Source organism: Lynx canadensis, chromosome C2 (genome assembly GCF_007474595.2).
Source record: "Lynx canadensis isolate LIC74 chromosome C2, mLynCan4.pri.v2, whole genome shotgun sequence".
NCBI classification, from domain to species: domain Eukaryota; kingdom Metazoa; phylum Chordata; class Mammalia; order Carnivora; family Felidae; genus Lynx; species Lynx canadensis.
In genome coordinates this window covers 27,247,154-27,272,415 of record NC_044311.2, presented here as the reverse complement: position 1 = coordinate 27,272,415, position 25,262 = coordinate 27,247,154, and the positions used below count along the sequence as shown (strand labels likewise).

General features: G+C 39.9%; 1 protein-coding gene across 3 annotated transcripts in view; it reads right to left on the bottom strand.

Moving 5' to 3' along the window:
• Positions 1-25,262, bottom strand: part of NEK11 (NIMA related kinase 11) — a 269,267-nt gene that overhangs the window by 140,644 nt on the left and 103,361 nt on the right. For all 3 annotated transcript variants that reach the window (XM_030330176.1, XM_030330179.1, XM_032594670.1), the window contains 6 exons: positions 22,470-22,619; positions 22,255-22,333; positions 20,213-20,298; positions 17,052-17,171; positions 14,579-14,672; positions 8,617-8,731 (listed from right to left, as the gene is read on the bottom strand). In XM_030330176.1, coding sequence (XP_030186036.1) covers positions 8,617-8,731; positions 14,579-14,672; positions 17,052-17,171; positions 20,213-20,298; positions 22,255-22,333; positions 22,470-22,619 — 644 coding nt within the window. The remainder of the gene's footprint in view (positions 1-8,616; positions 8,732-14,578; positions 14,673-17,051; positions 17,172-20,212; positions 20,299-22,254; positions 22,334-22,469; positions 22,620-25,262) is intronic.

The following is a 25,262-nucleotide window of genomic DNA, read 5'->3' as shown; positions in this document are numbered from 1 at the left end:
GTGTTCTTACAGAACTTTTCTCCTAGATGTAATCATTTATTTAACAAATATTTACCGAGCACCAACTCAGAGCCAGTCACTGTCAGCAGGTGGGAATAAAATGATGAACAAGACAGACATAGCCCATGCTCTTGTGGAGCTTAGAGTCTAGCTCAGGCTCTTCGAACTTGAATGTGCATACACATCACTGGGATTTTGCATCTACTGATCCAGGAAATCTGGGGTGAGGTCTGGGATTCTGCATTTCTGACAAGTTCTCAGGATGCTAATGATATCAGTCCTCAGACCATGCTTTGAATAACAAAGGACTGGCCTGTTTGCTCTCAGTTGCCGTGCTGTGACCTGCTTCTGTACTGCAAGTGCTTCTCAGAGGTGCCATCAATTGGAATCAATGAGTATTGCCAATATAATAGGAAACACAGACTTTTATCATGATGCCTATTTAGTGGAATTTTGAGTTGACAGATCAACATTTGTAGGAGTATGATTTACAGAGAGCAAAAAGTTAAGAGGTAAGGTATGGAATGACATCAAGATGGCATTCTGGGAATAGGTGAGAGCATGGCCTCTGAACACGCTTGCCCAGTCAGAGCACTGACTGGTTCTCCTCATCAATGACACAGAGCTAATGGGGCTAAGGGGAAAATTTATTTTAATTTTCTTAAAATTAACACTGCTTTTTCTTAACCAGTAGTCACTCTGTAGCCCTCTCTAGTATACCACTAAAATTTCTCATCCAGAATGCTAATGAACACACAGAGGTTAGTCTTCTTCAAAATGTGTAATCTCACAAATTAAAGGCAGCCAAATATACAGCTATAGACCATATGCTGATAAGCAACCACTTATGACAACTGTCAAAGTTATCTCTTCAAATGGGGTTGTGAGGAGATGGAAGGTAGAGGGAAGGGAGTTGACTTAGTTCTAAGCTGTGTGAAGCCAGGAAAGCAGGCCGTGTGGAGTTAAGCTTTGGAGGGAGGTTGGGTTTGTTCTTTTTTCCTGCATTCAAAAGAGAAAATGAATCTGAGATAGAAAAAGGGTCAAGTCACTCTGCTCTCTCTCCAACCCCAAATGCCCAGGTACAAAATGCAGTGAAAGCCTGCACGCATCTTAAACTCCTCTACAAACATGTACTTAGCTGCCTAACCTTGAACAGTGAGAACTCTCATTAATAATTTAAAGGAGCCATGGCCAGAAAAAGAAACTGGGACAGGTCAAGGGATTAGCAGGAAATACATGGTTAGCTGTGAAGCTAGGGATGCAGAGTTACACTACACACTCCTATGCACAGAATAATAATGTGAGTTTCTAAAGAAATCTTCCCACAATCTCACAGACAAGTCTAACTGCAAATGCTGCAAATGCTGAGAATGTCACAAACATCACTTTCTGCAGCAGATGTGGGAAAACTGACTTTTTCAGAATAAGTCAAATTCATTATACTGCTCGTACACAGACACACTACTATGAAACATGGCAATCGCTCTGAAACTTTCTGTATGGTTCCAATTTTTCTTTGTCTTCTTCTTCTTTTTTTTTGGAAGTGAGAGAAGAGAAGTTCAGTGGAAAATGCTGTTAGTCAGGAATGACAAAAGGTATTAGATACTGCTGCCACAGCTCCTTGCCAGAACGGTTTTTTGTTTGGGAGATGTGCTATTTCACTTCAAAAACCGACAGACTGACAATTGAACACAGGAGGTGGCTGATACTGCCATGGCCCTCACTGCCACAAAAGAGCCTCTCTACAAAGATCACACAAGACAGATTTAAATTCCCATCACAGATACCTACATTAAAGTCTGGTCTAAACAAACACCAAGATACAATATTTCAATGGATCAAAGATGGTTAGTTGACTGGAGGCAAAACACCATCTGAAATAACGGTCTTAGTGTTCTGTGACAGCGTTACTACCTTTGGGCATCATAATGATGTTCTCTTGGTGGTGGGTGCAAGAGCCCTGGGCACAACTGTGAACCTTGTGTGCATGGGAAATAATTTCATCAACCAAAGAAAAGTCATATTGTGGTATGTCCAAAATGCTGCCTGAAGCACACATTATGTGAGGGTTTAGTCTATTATATTTTGTAGTCTATCTGACCTGAAAGCCATGATTGATGCTTCTTTAATTTTCTGCTTAATTGATTCATTCCAAACACGACCCATGACAGGCCCAGCAAGGCCATTTAAGGATGCTCTCTGGCCTACCTGCAACACCTATAGTTGAATAACTACTGTATAATTTGTATTTGGCTAAAGAATGGACCACGGAGTCACATACAGCTGAGGTGAGAAGCTTATTTTGAGGTGTCCATGGGTACTGATTTTCTATATGAGTAACTGATGTTCTTGGGGACTGATTTTCCTCTTATTTTTATAATGCCTTTTAGGACCCAAGAGTGAAGTGGTCGGTTGGGCAGGTGTTATTCTGCATCCACTTGAAGTTTTCAAATTGGATACAATCTTTTAGATTTCAGTTAGAGGCACCTATCCAGCTTGTCTTATGGAAGAAACATCCTAAACTATTAAATATGCCTCAGGGTGGAGAATTGGCACATCTTTATTCAATAGATTCATTTTAATTATCCTCTTGAGCTGAGGGAATTAGAGAGCGTCCGTAGGACCCTTTATTCCGGGGCGTAAATATGAGAGTCAGGTGGAAACACTACCATGCAACGCAAAAGTAACCCAATGGAATATGTGACATATATGAAATAAAACCACCATCAGTTTATATTTATAAATCAAGCCTTCAAGACATGTAAAGCTCTGGGAGTGATGGGACATCTAGGACCACAGAAATGGCCGCCAGCACTTAGTCTTTTTTTTGAAGGCTGATAGCCAGGGGGCTCTACCAGCTTCTTTGTCCTGGGCTGGGTTTAGCAGCCTGGGCTGTTACTTTTTGTTCTAGTATTTTGGGGCTGCTTTCAGAGATAACGAGGTCCTATGAGACTTGCTGGTATGGGTTCCTTGCCACAGCAGTGTGATCCCTCCAACTATAAAGACTGAAGAGAGGAGGTAAGGGATCCCAGCCCCTCATGTTTAAGCCAATTTTCCTCGTGAGAGAAGACCCCAAAGCTCTGTTAATACTCTCTGTGGAAGGCAATACTGCTTAGCTGACATTAGAATAAAACCCCTGATCACTCTCCAGACTAAGGACTTTGTGTCCCAAGTAATACTATACATCTTCCCAGTTGCCTTCTATCTCCACGACGTTACCAGGGTCTCTCTGGGCCATTCATTAGCTAAAGCACAGACTGATGGGCATTACTCATAATGGGTTTTTCCTTTCTTTTTTTTCTGGATATCTTATCAATGTTCTTTTTACTTATCAACTTTGTTGAGGTATAATTGATAGACAATAAAAGGCACTCATGTAAAGCATCGAGTTCAGTGAGTTTTGACAAATATATACGTCAAAGTAAACGGCCATCACAATCAAGGTATCAGATTTTTCCATCACCACAAAAGGTTCTCTTGTGCCCTTCGAGTTAACTCCCAATGGCCAGACAACCCACTGGCCTCATTTCTATCACTACAGATGAGTGCTTCTGCTTCTAGAACTTCACAGAAATGGACTCATTCAGTATGAACTCTTTCATTTGTGGCTTCTTTCACTCAGCACAATATTTCTGCTGTTCATCCATATTGTTGTGTGTACTGATGGTTTGTTCCTTTTCATTGCCAAATAGTGTTACACTGCATGGATAAATTGCAAGTTTGTTTACCCATTCACCTACTGGTTGGCCCTTGACTTATTTCTAGCTTTTGGTATTATGAATAAAACTTCTAGGAACATTTGAGTACAGATTTTCTTGTAGACATACTTTCATTTCTCTTAGGTAACTATCTAGAAGTAGAATTGCAGAGCTGATAAATGTTTTCATTTGTAAAATGAAAACAATAAAAATATATCATTGTCTAACAGAGTTCAAATTACTTTATTTCCATTTGGACGTTAAAAGGGAAGAGTTGACGCCATAAGTCACAGAGCAGCCCTCAACTGCAAAGGGCATGTGGACTTCATACGGGCAAGCAAAGTACAATTCCCTTGAGGGTGGCGATTTCTCTGAGCACAGGGAAGGGGCTCCAGACTTGCTTGTGGAGTAGCTGAAAGGGTAATTAAGTGACAATTGGTCAGGCTATGGGCGGGCAGCCGAGGCCCACATCACTGAAGCCTTCGCATCTGAAGCGTTGAGACCCATGCTCTGCCTGGACCATGCTCATGAGCCTCAAGCTATCCCAGCTTTGCAAGAAACCCTATTCTGAAACTCAACTGTGAATTGCTGAAAACAAGGCTAAAGTGCAATGAAATTGCTGAAAACAAGGGTAAAGTGTAATGAAATTCTGGCAAAAATTAACGTTCAAGAAATCATCAGTATTACATATAAAGAGTTAAATAGAGATCATTTCTTTAATATTCCAGTTGTGCCTTCTCATTTGATTATAATGGTTATCCATGACTTTGCCTATATTAAATCAGCTGTAGTCAACTAAATGCATATCAAATGTAAATAATGTCTTACTCTGTTTTCTTTCTCTGCAACTAACTCCTCACATCCCAGAGGGAATTTCCCAATTCAACATCAAAGACTGATTAAACATTTGGTGTAGAAGCTTAAAAAAAAAGACTGTAATTTTATTCTACATATACATGCTAGATAAAAAATAAACAAAAACTTCCTCTGGATGCTGAATGTTTGGAGTCATATCTTCTAAAAGGCAAAGAGAACAGGGGGACGCCTGGGTGGCTCAGTTGGTTAAGCGTCTGACTCTCGATTTCAGCTCATCATGATCTCACGGTTCCTGAGTTCAAGCCCCCTGTTGGACTCTGTGCTGACAGCATGGAGTCCACTTGGAATTCTCTCTCTCCCTCTTTCTCTGCCCATTCCCTGGCTCTCTCTCTCTCTCAAAATAAACAAATAAACATAAAAAATAAAAAAAGGCATAGAGAATGGGAGAAATAACAACTTCAGAATTCATCAACGAATTAAAGTCTCATGCCTCAAAATTTTATGATTAAGCTATGTGGTCACTAACAATCTTCTGAAATAATCAACAAAACTCAAAGGCGACGGACAGAATGGGAAAAGATATTTGCAAATGGCATATCAGACAAAGGGCTAGTATCCAAAATCTATAAAGAACTCACCAAACTCCACACCCCAAAAAACAAATAATCCAGTGAAGAAATGGGCAGAAAACATGAATAGACACTTCTCTAAAGAAGACATCCAGATGGCCAATAGGCACATGAAAAGATGCTCAACGTCACTCATCATCAGGGAAATACAAATCAAAGCCACACTGAGATACTGCCTCATACCGGTCAGAGTGGCTAAAATGAACAAATCAGGAAACTACAGATGCTGGTGAGGATGTGGAGAAACGGGAACACTCTTACACTATTGGTGGGACTGTAAACTGGTGCAGCCGCTCTGGAACACAGTGTGGAGGTTCCTCAAAAAGTAAAAATAGAACTACCCCATGACCCAGCAACAGCACTACTAGGAATTTACCCAAGGGATACAGGAGTGCTGATGCATAGGGGCATGTGTACCCCAATGTTTATAGCAGTGCTTTCAACAATAGCCAAATTATGAAAAGAGTCTAAGTGTCCGTCAACTGATGAATGGGTAAGAAGATGTGGTTTATATATACAATGGAATACTAGTTGGCAATGAGAAAGAATGAAATCATGCCATTTGCAGCAATGCATATGGAACTGGAAGGTATTATGGTTAGTGAAATAAGTCAGTCAGAGAAGGACAGGTATCATATGTTTTCATTCATATGTGGATCTTGAGAAACTTAACAGAAGACCATGAGGGAAGGAAAGGGGAAAAAAATAGTTACAGAGAAGGAGGGAGGCCAACCACAAGAGACTCTTAAATACAGAGAACAAACTGAGGGTGGACAGGGGGGTGGGGAAGAGGGGAATATGGGTGATGGGCATTGAGGAGGGCACTTGGGATGAGCACTAGGTGTTGTATGTAAGCCAATTTGACAAATTATATTCATAAAAAAACAAATCTCCCTTTTCAATTTAGAAAATATGAATTTACAGGGAGGAAAAAAAGGGGAATGTTTAAACTATTCTACAAGGCATTTGGCTCAATTAAAACTACAATGCATCTTTTGGATCTGACAGTTTATTATGGTAGTGTTTCCTTACAGTATAAACAAGGTAGTCATAGGAGTAGATTTGACCATTTCCAGTGTGGCTGGTAAATCAATACCTGGTCTACCATATTGAAACCTCCATGACAAAAGATAAAGGAGGATATTGGCTTGAGTTTCCCAGTAGCAGGTGCAACCTGTGGTCAGGGCTAGCCAAGGAGTAATCTGACTACTACAGTTCACAAAAATTCACATAGGGATACACAAAGACTCTGCCTTTTGAAAGTCCAATTCATTTGACTCCTGTCTGCTTCTTACAAACCTATTGCTCCCATCCACCACCTCCAAATACATACACTTTGGGGGAATGGAAAGGGTGCTGCTCTAGAAGTTAGGCACTTCTGAGTTCTTGAGCAAATTACTTAATGTCTTTGGTTTCTCCTCCATGGAATGAGTAGTAAGTACTTTTCCTACTTAAAAAAAAAAAAAAAACTCTTTTAACGTTTATTTATTGTTGAGAGACAGGGAGAGACAGAACATGAGCATGGGAGGGGCAGAAAGAGGAGGAGACACAGAATCTGAAGCAGGCTCCAGACTCTGAGCTGTCAGCACAGAGCCCGACATGGGGCTGGAACTCACACACCATGAGATCATGACCTGAGCCGAAGTCAGACGCTTACCCAACTGAGCCACCCAGGCACCCCGGTACTTTTCTTATTTGAGACACAGAGGTTGGGCCCAGACTTCTTGATCCTAGACCACCCACTCAATATCCTGTCCTGGGGATTCCTCTTTTTACATAGCGATGGCTCTGCCTTATATAGCAAAGCATAAGTCTTCCATATCAAGTGCTATCCAATGGCCTCTCAGTTTTATATTTTTGGAAGGAAAGGCCCATGGGATATTTCTATTCTCCCAAGTTTTACCTTTGGAGAATAACAACATATTAAAGAAATACTTGAAAAGGATTTAAGATGCAAATCCACCTAATATATATATTTGTTTGTCAATAATACCTGTTACCATATGGCTTCCACAGTACCATTTTAAAATGTCAACCTAAAAAGCTTTAGGTGCTAGTTTCCTTACAGGTGAAGGAGACAGCACAAGCTTTAATGGCTCTGGCAGGAAGATATCAAATGTGAATTTGGGCTGTGATGACCAGTTAATCCAAATTTCACCACTTTCACCCTCAATTTGGAAAGAGAACTCAACTACTGCCAGAGAGCTGTTACACCATTGTGCAGCCATGAGGATGCACCTTGAAGACCTCCCACTGCAAGGAGTGTAACTGGCCAAGGGCCCCAGGGCTGTGTTCTGAAATCCATCCCTGTGTTCTGTCAGAGGCCACTACCACTGCCAGAGTGCAGCAGGGATACTCGGGCAAGCCCCTAGCAACTGACTTTGCTTGAAGACTTCCTGATGTCTTTGTTGCCTCTGTCTGCCTAGCAGACTAGTACACATCCACCAAACCTTGCTTTTTTTACTTGGAACATGACTTGAATCATGGCCTGATGATTCTCTCAGCCTTTTCCAGCTCCTTCCCTAATGCCTTCCATGTAGCCATTTCCCTTAATAATATCCTTGCACTTTTAGTCCCATGTTGACATCTGCTTCTCAGAGGTCGAGACTAACATATCATTCATTTATCTATTCATCCATCCATCCATCCATCCATTCATTCATTCAAGAAATATTAATGGAGTTCCTACAATATTCCTAGCACTTTGTGCTAGGCACTGGGGATAGTGGTACAAGACTGAGATGGCCCTGAGGTGGTCATAACCCTTCCTCTCAGGATCATAAATGCTTGCCTTTCTTTGGCTCTTACTTTGTGTGGGGCACTAAGGTAAGAGCACATCACATGCCTACTCTCATCTGCTTTTCACAACAACCCTTAAAGAAGATATTATTCTTGCTTCATGGATAAGGAAATTGAGATCTAGAAAGATTAAGTTGCCAGGGGCTTCCCTAATACAGGTAGCTTTTTCACTCCTAAATCATGTTTTTAACCATTAAGCTAGGATAGATCTCCCTCATTTGGGTAACAGTTCTGAGCACTTTTCTTCTGGTATTGTTTGCACATCCATTATCATCCATATAGTTGATTTTCCAAGGTCTGACTTCATTTATTCACTTTACATTATGAAAGCCAGGGAATCACTTATAGAAGAGGGACATGGTAATTCAGCACATTCACGGTCCTACACTATTCCAAAGTCAGTTAATGATGACGTTGTTTAACTCATGTAGAAGAGGTTTCTCGCCTGGTGTGAGTTTCTAACTCATCTTCATCTATCACAAAGGAGATAGGAGAGGACAAACAAATCCCTTGGCTTCTCTGCTTTTTATCTTGGTCCCAGCTCAGCTCTGGAAAACTGATGGAAGTTGGTCACATGCATCCAAAGCTTTTCTCAGAAGCCAGCCAGGCCTACTGGAGGGTCAGCCATACCAACCTATGTGCCAACCCTTCTGAATACTGATGCAAACTCATACCATGATCTCCAAGGTCAGCTATGGTGTCTTCTATACTTGACTCAAGTGGGCCAAGATCCAAGGAAGGAATGGGCTGAGACTCAGGCAGGTTCTCTGAAGTCAGGTCATCAGATTCCTTGTGGAAGGTAATTAACAATTCATGAGAAGCTGATAGAAAAAAACAGCATTACCACAAATGAAACAATATTGTTTAGAAGACTATTTGGAAATAAAAGTCTGCCTAATCCTCTCCCTTAAACATGATACCATCTCAAATTTTAAGAAGGCAGCTTGAGATAAGAGAAACACCAATTAAGGTGACCTTAATCTTCTACACCATCAATTTCAGCTCCATGACTAGGGTGAGGCAGGAGGAATGGCCATGAACACAACTGAAGGGCGTACTCACTTTTAGGCTCCTGAAAGAGAAGGAGCGATCAGCAGCTAAGAACAAATACCCTCTTCAATTCTGCATCCAGGGTATCACATCTACCTCACCCTAGCCCAGCCCTGCTCAGTTTCCTCATCTCAGAAGTACAGCTGTTGCCTTGGATGACTTCCACGTTCTCTTCTAGCTTTAACGGTTCCATGATGCTGTGAATTCCAGTTTCCTAAAGAAAGAGATCTAAAAGACCACATGAAAGAATTCACACTTGGGTGCCTTGGGGGCTCAGTCAGTTAAGTGTCAGACTTTGGCTCAGGCCATGATTTCATGGTTTGTGAGTTCCAAGCCTCGCATCGGGCTCTCTGCTGTCAGTGCAGAGCCTGCTTTGGATCCTCTCTGTCCTTCCCCCACTTACACACACTCTCTCTCTCTCAAAAATAAACAAACATTTTTAAAAAAGGAAAGAATTCACACTTCGAAAAAAGTAAAACTCTCAAATATATATATCGGTATTCCAATAGATCATTTTGCTTTTTTTTTTTCCAGTTTTTTTTTTTTTTTCAGTAGAGCTAATGTTGAACTGACCTATATTCCTTGAAAAGTGGCTTTCATGGAGAACTACTCTGAGAGTATCCTATTAAAAACAGAAAGTTAAATTCAAACTAATCTTAAATGAATAAGCAAAACAAAGCTTGCCATACTGTGGTATGGCATTTGTGAAAACACAGTCATAAAATATTTTTAAGAAGTCCATTTTTTGTGCTGTATACTTGTTGCAGGAGGTGAAATTGGTTCCAAATTTGAAAGGATCACCGATAGCACACAGGCAACTTGAAGAACTTTAAGCACACAGAGACTGCGCGAAATGTGTTTTCACTTTTACATCAGAAATCATTGGAAAATCAGTACCTGGACCCTCAACGGACTTTGATTCACTAAGATTCTCTTTGAAAAAAACAGATAGAATTGTCATAATTGCTTCTCTTAGCAAGAACTTGATCCGATCGTGGATTCCCATTATTATTTCATTCTTGGAGACCTGAGCTGTTACGCACTTCTCCACAGAAAGCCAGTTCTGGCCCCATCACAACTGGATGTGCCGCAGGATAAAAGAAAGATCAGGCTTCTCATGTGTATTACAGGAATCTAGTTTCTGTTTTGTTTTGTTTTGAAGCTACCATCCTTTAAAGAAATAGTGCCTAACCTGAATCCACATTCAACTATGCTTCCAGATTTCAACACCCAGATTCAGCCAAGCAGAAAAGGCCTGCCAAAATAAAAGGCCCCTGTCAGTTGGGGTCTGGAAAACAAAACAAGCTATTCTCCTAAACGCCTTGAAGAATTTTTATAACATGTTTAAGAAATGACAGAGCCAGCCCATTTTTCTCTCTTAACTCTGATTTTTATCTTATATGACTGCTTTTGAAATATAAGGTAGTTTGCTTCAGCTGGCAAGAAAAGGAAGAAGGAATTGAGAACAGAGCCCCAGTGAAATCAGGATGAAATGAAATCCTAAATACGTGTATGGGTGAAGACGGGAGCATTTTCCTCTTCCTTTTCTCTTCATCACGTTTTTCTTCAGCTTCTTGCATCTGATTAATCCAATTTGTTTCTTACATTTTATTTCATCTTTTCCAGCTCACTGGTGTTTTTCCTTGAGATGTTTAAAGCTCTCCAGTCCCTCTGCAAAGTGTTTAGCTTCCCATTTTCTCTCTCCTTTGTTCTTTGAGTATCATTAAACCTGCCTCACTCTGTGCCCATGAATATGATTAAATGTGTCTGTTGCCTGCTCTGGCCCCTCTCTTCATCCTCCTTCTGGGGCCAACAAGGAAGCCCAAGGTCACTTCCCCTTTATGTCTGTTCCCTTTAAATGCTTTTTTCCTAAATAGTCTATAAGAAAGTGTTCATCGGTGGCTTTTCCAAGCCTTCCTTCATCTGAAGGTGAATGGCTTTCAAGAGCCCCAGTTCCTCTCCATTATTAATCAGAATGTGGTCCTACACCGGCAGGTCGGAATCACCAGGGAGCTTGTTAAAAATTCAGCACCCTATGCCCCATCCTAGACCAAACTAATCAGAATCTGCCTTTTAACAAAATCAACAGATGGTTTGGGTGAATTTTGAAGTTTGAGAAGCATTGCTGTAAGCCATAAGAATTTGGAGGAGAGGGGCACATGGGTGGCTCAGTTGGTGAAGCATCCAACTTTGGCTCAGGTCCTGATCTCGCAGTTCCTGGGTTTGAGTCCTGTGTCAGGCTCTGTGCTGACAGCTCAAAGCCTGGAGTCTGCTTCAGATTCTGTGTCTCCCTCTCTCTCTGCCCTTGCCTTACTTGCTCTCTCTCTCTCTCAAAAAATAAACATCAAAATAAAAAAAAAATTAAAGAATTTGGAGGAGAGCCAGTGGATTGCTCACCTGTGAGGTCAAAGAAGATTTTTCTGAAGAGAAGGTGACATTTGAAATTGAGAAGCTGGGATGCTAAAAATGTGCAGAAGGAAGTGGCTGAGAGAAATTCATGAAATAGGGCAAGATACCTGGGGGTGGCTATGCAGCCCTGTCTGTAAGACTGAACCAGCTAGAAGAAGATACTGTCTGCAAGAACCACGCATCTGCTCGCAACATTTCCTGTCCCCATCAATATGTAAACTTAGGAATGTGCTTCTGGAAAGCTCAGAGTCAAAGATGTTCATGACACTAAATCTCAGATGACCAAAGAATGAACCAACACCTCTGGACAAGACAGCATTAGGCACTTCCCCTCCTGCTCCTTTTGCTCCTTGCTGATGGAAACGAGATAGAATTAGAAAGAACTAGGTAGACACTGGGAAGTTGGGGGTTGGGACTTCATGAGATCTTTATGAAATCCTTACTTTCCTTGTCTGAGTTGAGCCAAGATCTAGACTATCCTGTCTGGATCTCATGTTCTGTGGGATAATATACAATTAATAAAATCTCCCAAGATTCTGCCTGCCATAAGGTCTCAGTTTTTTTTTTAATTTTTTTTAACATTTATTTATTTTTGAGACAGAGAGAGAGAGAGAGAGAGAGCATGAACAGGGGAGGGTCAGAGAAAGAGGGAGACACAGAATCTGAAGCAGGCTCCAGGCTCTGAGCTGTCAGCACAGAGCCCGACGCGGGGCTCGAACCCACGGACCGCGAGATCATGACCTGAGCCGAAGTTGGAGGCTTAACCGACTGAGCCACCCAGGCGCCCCAAGGTCTCAGTTTTTAAAAACATGTTTATTTATTTGTTTGAGAGAGAGAGACAGAGACAGAGAGAGAGAGACAGAGAGAGAGAGAGAGAGAGCGCGCAGAGCCCAATGCGGAGCTCTATCAGTGCAGAGCCCAATGCGGAGCTGGAACTCACAAACCGTGAGATCATGAGCTGAGCTGAAACTGAGAGTCGGACACAACTGACTGATCCACCCGGCGCCCCCATATGGTCTCGGTTTTACCTTAAAGTTACTGCAGGATCCCCCAAGCATCCCAGCTTACAGAAGGACGGGATCACTTATAGTGTACAGGATCAATTATAGTGTATAGGATCACTTACAGTTGTTTAACACTGATAATAATATCCGAAATGAAAAAATAACTCACAAATTATTATTTTGAAAGGTCAATGAAGAAAAGCAAAAACATCAAGTAAATTATCAGACACTAAAATGTAAGATCATACTTGAAACTACATTTGTATTTGCCATACAGCAACTTCAGGAATAAAGAAAGTTATTTAGGTCTTATACAACAAAATATTACCACATCTGTACTTCTCAATTTCTAATCTCTGAGGATAAAATCCCTTAGAAGCAAGGGTCCTTTAACATTCCAGGGAAAATGTCCCAGTTTTATTCAGATGATTAACAAGTAGTTTCACACACACTAACAAACACAGAATCTCTATAATCATGCCAGATTCCTCCTAAGGACCTTGGCAACTTGCAATTCTCAGTCCCATGGCAAAGAAAGCTGACAGACCTAGGAAAAGTCATGCACCTCCAGAAGTTATCATTTCAGGGCGTAAAAACTGGGGAGCTGAAGACAAGCACTCAGTGCTTGGAGGGGGCTCAGGTCCTTCCATGCAGTGGTGAAATCAAGACCTTTCTCCAAGTAGGGATCCAACATTGCTGCTGACCCCATCTCTTTCAGCCAGCAATTTCTCTGTTCACTAGGTTTCATGAGTGGGAATGATACCAATTCCCATGTCTCTGGGACCCACAACAGATCCCACAGCTGGCTTCACTTAATGGAGTGGGCAATGGGAGGAGAGTGGGGTGAGTGGGATTGAGCACATGTCAGCAGTGTCCCTACATTATCTGCTAAAGGGTTCAAGAAAGAGATACTCTTTTTTAAAAATGTTTATTTCTTTATTTTGAAAGAGAGAGAAAAAGAGTGAGCAGGGGAAGGACAGAGAGAGAGGAAGAGAGAGAGAATCCCAGGCAGGCTCCTCACTGCCAGTGCAGAGACCAACATGGGGCTTGATCTGAAAAACCTTGAGATCATGACCTGAGGCGAAATCAAGAGTCAGATGCTTAACCAACTGAGTTACCTAGGCACCCCAAAGGAGAGAAACTCTTAAGGTCAGAGAAGCCTGGGCCCCTCAACTGGTCCAACTTTGGGTTTTCAGAAATCTACAACACTCACAACCACTAAATATTTCAGAAAGGTGGATTAACAAGTGATTCTAAGCTCTGCCTGGTTGAGAGTTTGGTGCTCTCTGATCACTGAGCTACAGAAGAGCTAGTGTCCCCAGACTCCAGGGATCATCCCACAGCTTCAGGGGGCTTGGTTCTTCCTGCTAAAGAAAAAGAATCAGATGCAGAGATCTCCAATGAATGAAAAACCAGAATTTGAGACTGTAAAGTTCTCCATAAAAATGACTCCTTCCCATGTTGCTTTTATCAGAAGAGATAGGAAGTTGGAGTTGAAGTCTATTGTACAAATACGACCCTGAAGAAAGACTTCCTTAAATATCAGAGCCTGTACCAAGACCCATGATGTTTTTAACCATTAGGGAAAATGGTATTTGTTATTCAGGAGCTTGGGATGCAGGGGACATGATTCAGGGTCCATTTCATGGGACTCCAAAACCCTACTTATTATTGGACTTCTAAGGTAATTATTCAAAGTTCAAAAGGGGTATTAACACAATGCACAATGATACAGACAGGAGACAAATAAAAAGTGAAAGAATAAAAGATAAGACAGAAAGAGAACGATGGACTAAAGAGGTAAAGCAACAAGAGCATGGCTGAAATTCAAAATTAGATATGAACACAATTTGCTCTGCAAAGTCATAATTTTACTCCTCAGTTGTTCATTCCGTGCTGATTGAGTTATCCTGAACACAGTATGCACTTGGATGTTTTTGGATGAATCTATCAATCCATCTCTAAGTACAGCTGCTCTGAATTACTGTCATCACTAACCACTGGCCTATATTCTAAAATAAACCCTACTACCTCCTCCCTAAATGGGGCAAAGTTGGTCTGGATGCCTTTTTTCTCCCCTTTGTCCCTCTTCCTGCCTGATCAGCCACATGAATGTGATGAATCTGAAGCAATTCAAAGTCTGATGTGAAATTTAAAACAAGAGAGCACTTACATGGAGAACATCAATAGTTAGCTGCTCAGAGTTCCGAGATCTCAACTCCTGCATTCGTTTGTTATTTTCTTCATATTTTTCTTCTGCAAGCTTTCTGCAGATTTAAAGTGAATGTAGAAAAAACAGCTGCATTTTGCTAAAGCCACATCTATACTATGCAGGTAAGCGTGATCCCTGTTTCAACAGGCAAACCGGGGTGTTGGGAAACCAGGTCAATGGGTCTCTCCCTCATCAAGGAAAATGCAGTGCAGAACCCACCTGATTCTCTTTTAAGCACACATGATAATGCTCTGGCTCCTCGTCCATCCTTAAGGCCCCTAAAATGAATGCCTGAGGCATGCCTCTGAGGCAAAAGAAGGTGGTTCTTTCTTTGATCCCTGGGAATTCTCTGTGGTGGCAGGGGTGTGCGCCCCTGACGCAGGGGTGTGCGTCACAGTGCCCAGCACATACTGATAACTCGACTACTGTTCTCAGGATGAATTAACCCACACACAAGGAGATTAGAGCTAGATGTCAAAGAATTTACGCAAAGAACTTGAGAGTCACTGTAAAGGGGAATTTTTCTCAGACACATTTTGTTTTGTGTGTAGTATAGAAGAATAGAAAGTAACAGACCTGCTACTAAACTGAAAGAAAGATTTGAGTTCTGGTGATTACTTGTGTGCTAATTTCGATTTAGATTGTTGAAAAGTCACTGAACATCCCTGTAGTCAAATTTTGTTTATAAAGTGGGTACATTATATCCCTTCTGACAATAGAGTCTTTTTATGACTGCACTCGAATCCTAAAATAATGATCAAAAACAATTCCAATGTAATTTATTCACAAAATTAGGACCAAACTAGTTAAAACCATTGCCTTTAAATAAGAAACATATTGAATGTCATGTGGAAGATGGATTACTTACTTTGTGTATAAAAAAGTTTTAATCTGAAACATAATTTGTAATATGCGTATAAGTTATTAAATTGCCTTTTTAATCTGTTCCTGTCAGAGATTTCATTTTCCTCTTACCCTCAAACAATGACATGAGTCATGGTACCTCAGGAATATTGCCATTCCCGAAGAGTTAGAAATAGGCCTGGGACTGTGACAGTGGCTCAAGGGATTTATGTAAATATATTTTCTCAGTAAAACCATACTCAGTGGTGCCGTGGTTTGCAGAAACCAGCTTGCACTAGGTTCCCAACAGCAGATTGTGTCCATATCTTCCAACTGAACATTCGATGATATCATACCGGTGGCTTGAAATTGGCCATCATGGGAGTATTTACACCCCCTGCCCCACAACCCCAGAGGTGGTTGTTAAACATTTACCAGCACACGACTACCCCTGATGCACTCTGACAGAAATACCTTTCCACACTGATTACAGAAAGCGTGTGTTAAGGGAAAAGAAGTAGTCTCACCGATTCTTCCTTGGTTCCTCATGATACGCACTGCAAGTGCGAGAATACCTCTAAATCCTCTTTCAGATATGCTACCAAGGTCACAAAATGAACAGATTTGACTTTCAGGTCTTTTGTGTCTCTCTAGTTGTTAGTTGGGGCTTCTAAACTACTAAAAAGTTGGCAGAGGAACAAAGAAGAAGAATGAGGAAACTGGATAATCTACCAACTGAAAAATCTGTCTTTCAGAAATCGGGAGTCTAGGTCTCTTTGGAATTTTCCCTTTTCACGCAAATACTTTAATTCCTAGTAAAGCTGTCCACCAGCAGCCCGCCTTGAGCATTGACTTTTCAAAGGGTTTCACTTGGCAGAACAGAGCTGCTTCCAATCTGCTTCCTAAAGCCAACAATTTCCTGCTGGGACATTCTTCTCCCTATAGACCAGCTAGGTCTCCTGGCAGAGGGAGTACAGCAAACATCTGGGGAGTGAGGACAAGATAGTGAAGCCACCCTCTTCACTCTCTCGCTGGCATATGTACAAGAGGTGTCAGGGGCACCTGGGTGGCTCAGTCGGTTGAGTGTCCGACTTCAGCTCAGGTCGTGATCTCGCCGTTTGTGAGTTTGAGCCCCGTGTCGGGCTCTGTGCTGACAGCTCGGAGCCTGAAGCCTGATTCAGATTCTGTGTCTCCCTCTCTCTCTGCCCCTTCCCTGCATATGCTCTGTCTCTGTCTCTCAAAAATGAATAAACATTAAAAAAAATTTTTTTAATAAAAAAAAAAGAGGTCTCAGCAACAATGAGGCTTCATTTGTAGGCTGACTCTATATTTTCATCACTAATTACCTCCCTGATAGTCAATCTTTCTTTGCACCCAAGACTGAAAGCCTGACATTAATGGTGGCTGGCATCCAATAACCACCTATGGCTGAAATAACCGTCTTTTGAGGGGACGAGTAAGTGATGAAACAAATATAAATGCGTATATGCATTTTGATTTCTTGCTTTTGCTTTTGCTTTTCTTTAGTAAATTCCTTTGGAGTCCTGTGAAGTGGCCAGAGCCCAAGGTACCCTAAGGAAAGGCAACTTACTTCAGCTTCCTGGCCTTCTCATCAGCTGCCTGGAGCTTCCTCAGCCGCATCCTTTCTCTTGGTGTCATTTTCTGCACTTCAGACAGCGCCCGCAGAGTCTGCAGGTGGATCTTTTTTTGCCTATGAATAATAAAGATCCCCCACATGCAGCTCATCCCAAACTCACTCAGAAAAATTAAACAAATATTTTACAGAAGTATCATTACATTACCGAGAAGGGGGAAGCATCTGGAGACAGGCCAGGCAAAAACTAATAAACTCAGGGTAGGTAATGAGCCAACCAGGACTGTGGTTAATTAGCAATATTTTTCAAATTAGACTTTTGTTTAAAAGCAAATTACATATTTAACAAATTTATGCTCATTTCATTGCCTATGACTGCTTTTTATAATGTAAGGATCAAATTAGGATCTTGGCCATCAAGGAATAAATGGACTGGCAGACTAATTCAACCATGTGCATAGGATATACTTTGGAATTAGGCAGGGTTTGAACCCCATCTCTACCACACATCAGCTCTGTAGCCTTGGGCAAGTTACTAAACCTCAGTTTTCTCATCTGTAAAGCACAGGCTATGGTGAGTACTATATGAGATAACGTATATACAGTATGTGACACATAAAAGGCCCCATATGGTAGTATTTTAGTAGCTACATTTTGTTGACTATGTTGTAAATTCTATGCTTCATACAGTAGGTAAGCATGGCACAGTGGTTATCACACAGATTAATAACAGTCTCTGGGTTCAAATATAGTGCCCAGGTTACATGTATAGGCCCTCAGGGGGTAATGTTTTAGGCATGTTCCTATAACCTAGTTTCCTTGAGTTGCTAATTATTCTTTCCCGAATGCCTGGATTCTTATTTTATTTTATATTAAGCTAGAGATGTGACAGTAGTGGATATTTTTAAAACACTAGACTAATCTTGGCTATTACTTTGTACTGCAACTGTGAAATAGTTTACCTGATGGCGCTTACAATTAAAGTTACTTAACCTCTCTATGATCATTAAAATAATAATAATAATAATAATAATAATAATAATAATAATAATAATGACACTTAAGTCATAGGGTTCTGGTGAGTTTCAATGAGTTGACTCATGTAAAGTGCTTATAACAAAGCCAAACACCCCCCAAAATATTAGTCAATATTATTATTTAAGAGCCTCTTTCTTCAGATAAAGAAATGTGCTTACATTACTCATGTATTGAAAGATCTGCAACCATATTCTCAATGACCTTTGTTTCTGTGCCTGACTTGGTCAGGGCCTGATACTGCAGAATGGCTTTTGTATTCAACTCCCTCCTTAAAAAACACTAGAGAAGTCTCCTCTATTTCATTTATTCCCCCTCTAGTCTTTATTATTTTGTAATAATTCTAATTATTTTGGAATATTTTGTGTAATTATAATGGCTACTTGTAGATAGCTCTTATCCCTCTGGAATACAGTTGGAGCCTCTAGAAGACACAAAATTTTCTGGAATATACATCCTTTATTTTGTAAGATCAAATAGAGATCCCTAAAACATAGTCATACATAGTGAAAAAAGTGACAACTTGAAATCATATTTTATGATGAGAAAGACCACCCAAACAATTGGATTCCAGCACACTTTAATTGTAAGTGCCATCAGGTAAACTATCTCACAATTGCAGTGCAAAGTAATAGCCAAAATTAGTCTAGTATTTAAAAAATACCTACTACTTTCACAGCTCTACTTTAAAATAAAAAAAAAAAAAAGAATCCAGGTATTCGGGAAAGAATAATTAGCAACTCAAGGAAAGTAGGTTTCCCCTAGTTAGCCCTTGAGGTACAGGGTATTTTAACTGGAAATCATGCATTAAACAAAGACTTTGATGAACCAGTTTCCTCAGTTTGAATGTGAAACTGGAAAACAGTGCAGTTGAAAACCACTGGACTAAGGGGTAGAGTAACATATCTGTGTTACTTGGCCTTGAAGATTAGGCTAATGAGGGCTACTGTTCCCACCTACAGCCTTGCACATCTCTACCTTTGCACAGGGTCATTAAAAATTAAATAGAGAGTTCCTTCAGCAAAACTGTAGATTTGGTCTTTATAAGTGGTGCTCCGTGGAGTTGTGCAGTCCACAGCCTGAAGGGCGATACATGGCTGTTCAGAAGTAACCTAGTATTCTACGCTCTTGTATGGTATAGCACAGAAATTTTGAATGAGGTAGGAGAGAGAAGTTAAATAATTATGGGGGCGCCTGGGTGGCCCAGTAGGTTAAATGTCTGACTTCGGCTCAGGTCACGATTTCGTGGCTCGTGAGTTCAAACCCCACATCGGGCTCTGTGCCCAGAGACTGGAGCCTGCTTCAGATTCTGTGACTCCCTCTCTCTCTGCCCCTTCCCTGCTCACACTCTGTCTTTCTCCCTCTCAAAAATACACACAAACATTAAACAAATTTTTTTTAAGAAATAATTATGCTTGTTGGGGCATCTGGGTGTTCAATCAGTTGAGCGTCTGACTCTTGGTTTCAGCTCAGGACATGATCTCACAGTTCATAGGATTAAACCCTGCATTGGGCTCTGCACTGGCAGCGCAGAACCTGCTTGGTATTCTCTCGCTCTCTCTCTATCTGCCCCTCCCCGACTTGTGCTCTCTTCATAGTTATATATCTCTATATTTATAAATGAACTTTCAAAAAATAGTAATAATTATGTTTGTGAAAAACACATTCTCTAGTTATATGTGTATCTGAAGAAATAAATTTTGGCTTATTTTCAATTGTCCTAGGACTTTACAATGTTGTCTTCTCAATAGATACTCTGCCAGTTCCTGTTAAACAAACAAGATGTGAAAACCATTTATGCTTAATATAGAAGGTTCATTAGCATAAATATCACTAAATGTTTGAGATATTAATTTCTCTATATACTTACAAGGCAACTGCAGAGCTACCCTGCAGATCTGTAAGCTGTGCAATGGTTTAAAACTTTTATAATTCAATTTGCTACCACCTGGGGCAAAGGGGCTTTGGAACGCCAAGATACTGAAGCTCCTTAATTTCTTGGCAAGACTTAAGTGAATTCTAGGAAACTCCAAGCAGTCAGCTTAGCACTAATAGATTTTTAAAGACAAATGCATTTAACATTTATGCTCAATGGGCTTTTTAAAAACAAAGCAATTACTTACATGGCATTAATTATCTGAGCAGCCTCCTCCTGACAATTCAAATTCTTGTCTTCCAGAGTCATCTCTGAATATCTACACATCAGGTGCTAAAATAGAAAACAACCCTGATGCACCTTAAATACTCCTCTTCAGGGATGAAAGGGCATAAAACTACCAGGGGTCTTTTCTGATGTGCAGTATTAATGACCATGCCTGGGAGCTTGAAAATAAAACCCACTGGTAACTATTTTTCCTTCTATAAAGGGTTACAAAAAATTGCATGGTAGCTTACGCAGCTTATGCTTGTCTCTCCAAGTTCATCTTGCACTGCCTGCTCTCTCACTCCCTGCTACCCACCACGGGCAGGCCTCCCATCAGCTCCATGAACACACAGGCTCTCCCCGGCCTTGGGTCTGTGTCCCCACTCCTGGGGCCAAGACTAGGGTGGGACAGAACGAGGCACTCACTGCAGGTGCAAAACTGAAGGGGCACCAAAAGACTCAGTAACCAAGATAAGTCATATTTTAAGGCAATATTATAAAAAATCAAAATTAATGCAAAAAGCCATGGAGAATACAATATCAAATGTTTAGATCTTGCCATTTGCAACATGGATGAATCTAGAGGTATAATGTTAAGTAAAGTAAGTCAGAGAAAAATATCATATGATTTCATTCTTATGTGGAATTTAAGAAACAAAACAAAGGAAAAAAGAGACAAACAAACGGACCCTTAAGTATACAGAACAAACTGCTGGTTGCCAGGTGGGTGGGGGATGGGGAAACGTGACGAGGATTAAGAGTACACTTACTGTGCAATGGGCACTGAATAACGTACATACAGAACTGGTGAATCACCGTATTGTACACCTGAAGCTAATATAACTGTTAACTTTATGTTAATTATACTAGAATTAAGAAAATAAAATAAATAAAAATTTATAAAGACAGGACCCAACCCTGAACATGCACCAGACTACCTCATTTGCATCACCCTAATACCAGCCCTGTTGGATCCCGTCTTTGAATTTTTGATATTTTGTTACCATGGACTTTTAGAATTTTTAAAATGTTTATTCATTTTTTGAGAGAGAGACAGAGTGTGAGTGGGGGAGGGGCAGAGAGAGAGAGAGAGGGACACACAATCAAAAGCAGGCTCCAGGCTCTGAGCTGTTAGCATGGATGGGGGGCTCAAACCTAGGAAACGTGAGATCATGACCTAAGCCAAAGTTCAATGCTCAATGAGCTGAGCCATCCAGGCGCCCCATTAATTTGGATTTTTTACAAAATGTTTATTTTTTTATTTTGAGAGGGGTGGGAGTGGGGCAGAGAGAGAGAGAGAGAGAGAGAGAGAGAGAGAGAATCCCAAGTAGGCTCCATGCTGTCAACACAGGGCCCAACGCAGGGCTTGATCCCATGACCCTGGGATCATAACCTGAGCTGAAATTGAGAGTCGAATGCCCAACCAATTGAGCCACTCAGGCGCCCCTAATTTGGATTTTTTAAACACTGCAATCAAATGTTATTTATCCTGATTACTGAGTTTTTGATGGTCTCTTTAATTTTGTCCACGGGCAAATGCCTTACTCACCTCATGCTAGTCCCAGGAGATCCCCTTGGATTCCTTTCAACTTTTTTTTTTTGGTATGCTCACAGCCCCATCAGGGTGGTTTTGATCCCAACAGTTAGTACCTGTGCCTCTTTTTCAGCGGCCTGCCCTTAGGCTAATGGAACTGGCTTTGCATAGGGAAAGTTATACATAGCGAAAGCCAAAAGTCCCTGGGAACTTCTACCTCCCTTCCGTCCCCTGTCCTGCTCACCCCACTTTTCCTCAGGGGCTTCTGTAGAGAGCACATTGTTGCATAAGAACCCTCCCCTCCATGTCTCCCTTTAGAAACATAATCTGACTCTGGGCTCTGTCAGAGCCCTCAGCTTAAAAAAAAAATCTTATTTCTCCTTTCTCACTGATTCTTGATGCATCTTATTCTCACAGCATATCTTCAAGTTCTAGAATGTATATAAATGCTAATACATGTTTCCCAGTATCCCTTCCATTTTAAATACCTGTAGTTGTTCATCAATGTAAGGGATTTTTAAAATTTCTATAGCAGATGGTCTCAATGAAGGACTCTTGTTCAACATGCTGTAATGTTTAAAAAGAAAATTATTTTAAGAAAAGAAAAAGAAAAAAGAAAAGAAAAAGAAAATTATTTTTCAAATGAACTAAAATATAAGTACAATTTAAAATTGTTTTTGTGGCAACATATTTATTTCCATACCGTTCCATGATGGTATTCAGTTCTCTTGGGTATCTCTGGGGGAGAGAAGGCGTGTCACCTTCAACAATTTTTAAAACAATGGACAAGAAATTGGAGCCAGTGAACGCATGGTTCATGCAGCACATCTCATATAAAATGCATGCCAGAGACCTAAAGACAAAGTCAAAGAAATTAAATAAGGAACAAATGCCCTATTTTAAATTTGATCACCATATAAAACCTTGGATGTATCAGGGCATTGGTTGTGAGACATTAACATATCCTTTGATTTTTTTGTTTGTTTAAAAGCTTCAGTACTATATTTCTTTTCCATTTAAACACATGTTTAATAAATGAAGAGGGTAAAGTGAAAAAAAAAAAACCTTACAAAATGTAAGTATGAATGACCACTTTTTGTCAGAGGAAAACAAACAAACCTACTATGTCTGCACACAGTAGGGTAAATAAACATTTGATCAATGTAGTAAAGAAACTCTATGAAGGAACAATAAAATACAGCTAAATATCTTTCTAAGGCAGTTTTGTTAATTATATGCAAAATAAAATTTTAATTTATCAGCCTAAACTTCCCTCAAATGTGTATCCAAGCATTTTGAAAAGGAAGCTGGCATTCTTTATTAGTTTTCTGAATAGAATCCATTTACAAGTAGGGTGGAAAAGCAGCTACTTGTAGCTCACATTAAAATGTATATAATTCTCCCTTTGAGGGTATGAAATAAGAGTATTAAAATTCTAGATCAGTCTGACACTGATAGGATTAACCATGCAAATCAGTAACCTCTAAACCAGCAGAATAATCTTTTAAATAACTCTGCATCATTAAGAAAAGGGGGAAATCTTGCCTGAACTTAATATTAAGAAAGAACTGTACTTCTCCTAAATTAATGGATTATTTTTAATCTCATGAGTATTTTGGATTATGTAACTAGCCAGGTCTCCCTTTTCATGTTAGTTGCTTGAAAAATCAGGAATAAACTTACAACCAACCTTGTGTAAGTTGTGTTTTATGTAACTTTAAATACTGTCCCACTTTCTTATAAAAGGCAGTGTCTGTATAAATAAATATATACATGAATACTATCATTTTAACCATTTTGTGGGTATCATAAAAATGTTCACTAATAAGAGAATCTTGGATATACTGAATACAATGAGATGTTTCTGTTTCAGTACATAACAGTAACACTAAACATTTCTATCTAATTGGTACTTTACATATATTACAAAGCAACTTCCAGATATAACTAAACAGAATCTCATAACTTCATAATGACGTACAGCCACTATATTTTTCCCATGCAACCTGGCTCTAAGAAGTTAAACGGCTTGATCAAATTCATAAGGTATTTTCCCTTCCACATTCTAGACTATTTTTATTACAGAACGCCAGAAAGAAGGAGGATGTTAGGAGAAAACCCATGATAGTGACTAGAACACCAAGATCAATGTAAATATTATAAATTATGAAAATTAATTTTGTACCCATCCATAAGACTATTAAATAATGTAGCACATATTTAGGTTTCTATACTAGGAAAAATTTCCTTCAATAAATGTGAAATAAAGACATTTTTAGACAATCAAAAATTAAGAGAATTCGTTGCCAGCAGGACAGCACTAAAAACAATCCCAAAATGGAATTCTTCAACTTGAAGAAAAATGATTCCAGGCAGAAACAAGGAATGCAGGGAGGGTCACACCTGTCAGAATGGCTAAAACTGACAACACAAGAAACAACAGGTGTTGGTGAGGATGCGGAGAAAGGGGAACCCTCTTGCACTGCTGGTGTGAATGCAAACTGGTGTAGCCAGTCTAGAAAACAACATGGAGCCTCCCCAGAAAAGTTAAAAAAAGAACTATCCTATGATACAGCAATTGTACTACTAGGTATTTACCCAAAGGATACAAAATTGCATATTTGAAGGGGTACTTGCACCCGAATATTTAGAGCAGCATTGTCAACAATAGTCAAACTATAGAGAGGGCTCAAGTATCCATGGACTGATGAATAGCTAAAGAAGATGTGATATGTATATATAAATACATATTGAAAGTTTATGCTTTTATTTTGACATTGAGAACAAGATAAGTATGCCTACTATCACTGCTTCTATTCAATATTGTAATGAAAGTGCTATTCAGAACAATAAGGCCAGAAAAAGTTAAATGAAAGTGTGTGTGTGTGTGTGTATAAAATGACAAATAAAAATACAAATATACAGTAATTATGTTAAATGTAAATGTATAGTTTCAATTAAAAAGACTATCAGACAGTAAAAATTATATATATAAAGATTAGAAAAATATATTAAACTGTCATTAGCATGTCAACATGGTTATGTATGTAAAATGTCATTTCAATAAGCCTGTGACAAACATTTAAAAAATGAAATGCATAATGCCATTTACATTAACATCATACAGTGTCAAATACCTAGGAATAAATCCAATGAAAGATATACACCCTACACTGTAAACCACAATACATTGCTAAGAGAAATTAAAGAACCTAAAAAAGGGGGGGGCAGGGTGGAGGGGGAGAGATCCACATGTGTGGTTTGGAGGAGTCAAAATAATGAAGATGTCGATTTTTCCCAGAATGACCTATAGACTCAATGCAGTATCAATCAAAATCCTAGCAGACTTTTTGTGGGAATTGACAAACTGATTCTAAAACTTACATGGAAATGCAAAGGGACAAAGATAGACATGGTACATTGGAGGTCTTATATTATCAAATACCAAGATTCATTATAAAGTTACATTACTTATGAAAATGTGATATTAGCAAAG